Source organism: Cibotium barometz, chromosome 54 (genome assembly GCF_041138505.1).
Source record: "Cibotium barometz isolate CiBa-2024 chromosome 54, ASM4113850v1, whole genome shotgun sequence".
In the NCBI taxonomy this organism is placed as follows: domain Eukaryota; kingdom Viridiplantae; phylum Streptophyta; class Polypodiopsida; order Cyatheales; family Cibotiaceae; genus Cibotium; species Cibotium barometz.
Window position 1 is genome coordinate 5980526 of NC_141099.1, and position 6307 is coordinate 5986832.

The window sequence follows — 6307 nt, forward strand, 5'->3', positions numbered from 1 at the left end:
GTTGCCCATACCCTCTACCGTGCTCCTAGCACGTGGCCGCCTACTGCTTGGGCACCCCTGCTCGCTGCCGACAAGATGCCAAGCACTCCTTGATGCTAGTGATGATGCTAATGCTCATGATGATGCTGATGGTTCTAATGATGATGATGATGATGATGGTAATGTTGATGTTGATGATTTGATGGTGCTGATGTGCTGCTATTGCTAATACTTATGTTGATGCTAATGATGCTGCTGAACTGATGACTTAGATGCTAACTTTAACTGATGATTAGTCAAGGATTAAGGCTGTTCATGCAGAGGATTAGCCATGGCATGGGCGTGTATGTGACAATAAATCTGGAGCTTGTGCTCCCCCAAAGCTTGTATATCGTATTTTTCTCCCTGGGTAATAAAATACTCTGAGGGGGGTCGGCCCATTCCGGCCTCTATGTAGTGTCAAATGTGCACATCTTAAATGTTGGCATTGAATGTTGGCCCAACATCTAATGCTAGTTGACTGTTATATACGTTGGAAATTTATTGCCGATTGAGATATGAGTGGGGGTCGGTGATGCTATGTATCAAGACAAGGCAAATACTATGCCTAGTATGGCCTCATGGGCTGGGCAATGGGCTGTCCCATACATCAATGCTTCTATATGCTTTTACATGCTTTTACATGCTTTGTATATACAACTAATGGACTGACTTATTGATGCCCTAACCTTAGATGACTTATATGCTTGTTCTCCAAGTGGGTTAAGGGATCGACCTTGACACCTAAGGCTCAGACACTTACCTAAGTAGCTCATGCCCGGATTGGGGCTCACAATGGGTCCACGACATATGACAAATATTCCTAAAAAGGTTATTAACGCTGTATAATATTACATTAAATGGTGAGCCAGTGTGTCACATAGCACCACATTGTAGGGTGCATGTGACAATGTGAGTCTCCCATGCAAGCCCCATGGATCATTGCATAATTCACCTCATTCCACATGTATTCAGCCAATAAATCAAGAGAACATGTGTGCTTAAGATGCCTAGGGTTCTTGAAGCATACAAATCAGCCGCAAGAACTTCGTGCTTCAGTCCAAGGCAGCAAGGCAGCATAGAAGATCCTCTCTGCTTCAGCCAGCATATGTGCATATCCTCAGCAGTTCCGGATTTGACCAGCGTCGAGTAGACCAAGCAGCCCGAGAACACCAACAAAGGCCTGAACAAGACGCTACGCACTCCAACACCAGCAATTGATGGCATCTATGCAAGCAACTATGCGTCAGCAATTCTCCCTACAGTGGCACAAAAAGACCCGAGTTCCTCCACCGCCCCAACCACCACCATCATACGACCTCAACCAAATTCTAGCAAGTATGATGGTAAGTGTGATCATGCCGCAATTATGGAGTTTATTCATCAATTTGTGGCGTATTTCCCTTTGGCGCAGTCATGCTACAAAAGAAAGACCAAAGCATGAAACCAACAGGCGAAAAGGGGGATGGAGAAGTGTATGCAAATGAGCCCCCCAAAAAATATATATATATATATCAGTAAAAACATTCAGCCTCAAGATTAAGCAGAGGAAGTTTCACCGTGAAGTTTCATAGCATTTTAAAACATAGCTAGAAATGTTTTAAAGGTTTTCAACCCCCAAAACATGCAAGTTTGTTACAATGTGCAACAAACACATGCAGCGATGGTTTCGAGCATCCACGAACCTCTCAACTTATAAGCTCATCTTGCTTCTGCTCATCCTCCACTGTAGAGTCAAATACTGATCCTTTTGAGGCTTGAATTTCTGTAGCTAAGTGGAAAGGACAGTCATTTGGGCAGCCACATGCTCCTGAAGATCATGGAATAAACGAATTGTTCTTCCATAGCTCAAGGACTAAGCATAAAGTGGGGGGGGGGGGGGGGGAAAGTCTTTAGGATGCAAAAGAAAACTTTTCCTAAAAGATAATGTTCTCCTGAAACTACAGGCTGACCCCTAATTGGGCAACTAACACTGAAAAAGGACAAAAAGAAATATTCTGAGAAGCCCTATGTTCTATAGACTATAAGGCCTGTGCAAATGAGTGATAGAGAAAGTTACGCGACTATAGATTTGAACTAACTCAAAAGCACTCACAGATACCCAGCTAAAGTAAGTTCTATTAGTGCTGTGAGTAAATTGCCCAAATTACAAGTCTGCCAAAATACCTGAACAATGAACACTAAAAACTGAAGGAAACTATAGAACTCTACTGAAGAAGCCAATCCCAGAATCTTTGTTTGCAATGATCACTGGCAGAACTGAAGGGAAGAAGATAATGTTTGCTGCATTTCCAAGCTGCTGACAAAGGTCAAGAAAGGCTCGATATGTAGGCTGTTCACAAAGGTGGAGAAAGGCTCAACAGGTGTAGGCTGTAGCATAATGCTAAAGAATGAGGAGAGGGGGCTGCACAGTTGCAGGTCTGCTGTACAAAGCTGGTCAGGCTGCTCATGCCATGCTTTTACCCACAAATGTTCGTATTAATTATATAAAGTGCTTGGGCTAAACCTTATTGCTTTGTCTGCCCTGTATTATGGCCCAATCTGGTCATACCGCCGATGTGGTCTTGGTTGCACCCACACGTGCAAAACATCTGACAAAGGGTTGTCCATTGGGGGACAAAAACCCTGGATCATCTCTGGTGTCACAAGTGATGCGCCTAAGGTTTTTATGGAGGATACACTCTGCTAGGGGGCAGCAATACCCTCACAAAAATATTATTAGGACTGTATTAGGGACAGAGGAAAAATAAACTAGAGCAAAGGTTGGGGATGAAAGAAGATCCGATGTCGCATGGTCATTTTTCACAAATGCAACAGCAAGGATTACAACTTTACGTACAAATTGTGAGTTACCTACCTCATGTTTCATGCAACCCCGACACTCCCCAAATGTTGCACATACAGACCTCGGGCATTCATTTGTTAACCAGATTCACACTGTTTGGAATTAATGAAACTTTCCTCCAAATTAACACAAATCACTATGCAAGACAATGCAAGAAGCAGATTTCATACCTTTCTAGTTCACCCTCAGCAAAAACATGGTAGTATCTATTGTACACAACTGCTGCCTTCTTATCATCCTTCCTTGCAAACCCACTTGCAACAGCTGCAGCAGATGCTCCTCCTATCTCAGCCCGGTGGTAAGGCAGATGCCATGGAACAAAAAAGTCCTGTTGTTCTGCGTGATTGGCCTCGGTGTTCTCTGTACTGAAGTTTTGTTGCATAGTATCAACACTGGGTTCTTCTGCCAACTTTAGCATGTCATGATCAGGTGCAGCACCAGTTTGCAAGTCATGCTCTTCAATACGTTGCAGAGAAGCTGCAGGCTGTTTATTGCTGATTTTGGAGTTCACTCCTACACCAACCCATTCCTCTGAATACTTCGAAGTCAGTGGGGTCCATTTTGACAGCAAGGTCTTATCTTCTTGCTCAACTGCCCACACTGTAATCAGAATTTTGCCTCCTGCAGCAACTACTCTAGCCAGCTCCTCAACTGCTTTCCTGCGCCGCTCTTCAGTACTGAGATGATGCAGCACTGCAATGGATATAGCAGCATCAAAAAACCCGGTCCTGTATGGCAATTGCAGAGTGTCTGCTACAAGGACCTCATTCCCCCTTTGAGAGCATATAGAAACAAGGGGGAAGCTTAAGTCACAGCCTACAAAAAAGCATCGTGGGTTCAGTCCCAAATATTTGCCGTTTCCACAGCCTGCATCAATGATCAGAGAACCAGGCACTAAAGACTCCAGGAAGCAAGCAACTTTGGGCCATTTGGCAAACCGTGTGGAGCTGAAATGAGGTGCAATAGCGTCGTATACCCCATGCACATACTTCTTCTCAATGTCAGGGGTTACAAGCAATTCAGTATCAGAAATCATCCTCCCAGTGTTCTAATTTCTTTCAATTCCCATACAAGATTTCTTCATGTGTATTTTGCCTTTAGAAGGATCTCATGGCGTTAGTCATCTTGTCGGGCAAGTTAACATCTCCTGAACGGTGGACCAGTTCCCCCGGAACCACTTTGTTAAACATGACCCATGTCGAGCAAGTTGTTTATAAAAAGGCATTCTCCTCTTCCAGAAGCTCAACCTATAACTTTCCACTGAAGCTCAATCAATCAAAAGATATCATCAGACAGTTCATACATCATAGAAACTCTCTAATTCAAAGCCATATCATTCAAAGAAGGCTCCAACCATGCTGATATCCAAACAGCACTACACTTGAAGGAATCATTCAAATTCAAAATGTCAAGGAAGGGAGTGGAAAACACTCAATCAGATCTAAAAGATTAATTTACAAAACAAGAACCACTGCCCACACAGAATTGCCTACTAACACTGCCCACACGGAAGTACTAACAACTTTCACTCAAAGCAATTTATATGTGTTTGCTGCTCACTACAAAAAGAACACTATTCTCACTAGTGCCATTTTGAAATGCGTTTTGGTTCAGACATGTGCAGTGGAAGTCGCACGTACGGTTACGAGGGGGACTAAAAAGTTCTCCTTCAAGACGCCCTTCAAAATACATGTGGCTAAAAAATGATAAAGAACACTGTTCTCACTAATGTCATTTTGAAATGTGTTTTGGTTCAGACATGGCTCACCCACTAAAAAGTTCTCCTTCAAGATGCCCTTCAAAATACATGTGGTTAAAAAAGTTCTAGTCTGACCTCAAAGGATGAACAGGCAGTCTTGAATATGCCAATGGGTTATTTCCAAATCTTAACAAAACCAAAAGCAGCCTTGACTCCATGAGAACCTACTCACAAACCTTCAAACCATCAACTCCATCACGCGTATAGCATAGTCTACATGCTATGACATCCCCCCTCACGTCATCGACACCCCTGTGGTGGCACAAGTTCAAGTGTGCATAAAGATATGTGCACCTTGAATTTCATGGATAAACCATCATACAGAGTGGGCAAACTTGCCCATCCAAAACCCCCCTCATTCCATGGAGGGGGTGTCAACCTTGAGAGATAAAGCCAGCTGATGGATTTTCATTTTGGGGCCATAATGTTTGCCTGGGTGATTAAAAGGCAGAGTTCACAAACATGGCATAGGCCCAAGAGATTTGCACAAACTAGCACGCACACGCACACCCTCCCCAAAAAAAAAAAGGATCTCTTTTCAATCATGGCATATGCACATGAAGAGAACCACTTTCAGTCATGTAAAAAAGGACATAAACACTCTCTCTCTCTCTCTCTCTCTCTCTCTCTCTCTCACACACACACACACACACAGAAAACTGAAAAGCACAGACTGTGAACAACCAGCCGCTTGAATTAATGCTTGCATACCTCTTGTAGTGGGTCTCCTGTTGCCCTGCAGAGCACACTAGCTTCGATGTATAGTGAGAGCCAATCTTAGATCACACTCTTGGCCTAGCTTCTGCAGACTAAGCTGCAGCCCCCGAATCTTATACGGAAAAGAGACATAGTTCCGCAAAGGTAGGTACTAAGTCTTAATAATGTTGCATATTAAGGCCTGACTAAATATAAATCAGTTAAAAAATAATTGTCAAAAGTGAATGAACTAAATATATGGTACCAAAATTTTGTTTGCATATTAATTAATTGGTTAATTAATTGTATTAAAACCTTAGGAGTATGTTGAATAGAAATGAAAGAGGAACCTTAGATATTAGATTTTAGGGTTAATTGTTTTTTTTTAATCAAGTATTCTCTGGAGTGTTCAGAGCAGTTGCACCTCGTATTCAAGCTAGGGCAAAGCGCCCCGTGCGAGCGAGAGAGAGACTGATACATGTGCAGAAAGACAAGCTGCTATTGATATTTTGTTAGCAACAGTGGACACCTCCATTTCTGGAAGTGATGCCCAGAGAATGGAGATCCCCTTTTCTACTAATGAAGTATTCTATGCTCTCAGTAAAATGGGAGTAGACAAGACTCCTGGATACTGTGGTCTCTCTAAAGAATTTCTGATCTGTTTTTGGCAAGAACTTGGTCCAACTGTGGTTTCTCTTATCAATGATATTTGGGCACAACAGTATATGCACCCAGATCTTAAGCAGGGGGTAATCAAATTGCTGCCTAAGCAAACCTTCTGTAATCAACTTCATCATTGGAGGCCCATAACTATGATGGGACTCTTATATAAAGTGCTGGCTAAATCTGTTGCTCTCAGAATTGCTCCTCAGTTGAGGAAACATGTACACAAAAACCAATCTGGGTTTATTGGGGGCAGGTCCATATTGGACAATATACTGTCAGTGCAACTGGGGATTGAACTTGCTCAAAAAACTGCTCAGAACATG

At 42.7% G+C, this 6307-nt stretch overlaps 1 protein-coding gene across 3 annotated transcripts in view; it reads right to left on the reverse strand.

The window, feature by feature from the left end:
- The window catches only part of LOC147607804 (S-adenosyl-L-methionine-dependent methyltransferases superfamily protein), a 30973-nt gene extending 25395 nt beyond the window's left edge, over positions 1 to 5578 (reverse strand). The window contains exons 1-2 of one of the 3 annotated variants that reach the window (XM_086789856.1): positions 5334 to 5578; positions 3034 to 4123 (exon numbers count right to left, since the gene is read on the reverse strand). In XM_086789856.1, coding sequence (XP_086645982.1) covers positions 3034 to 3899 — 866 coding nt within the window. In that variant the 5' untranslated portion in view covers positions 3900 to 4123; positions 5334 to 5578. The remainder of the gene's footprint in view (positions 1 to 3033; positions 4124 to 5333) is intronic. The other 2 variants (XM_086789855.1, XM_086789854.1) reach the window with 2 other exon arrangements.
- Between the last annotated feature and the right edge of the window lie 729 nt (positions 5579 to 6307).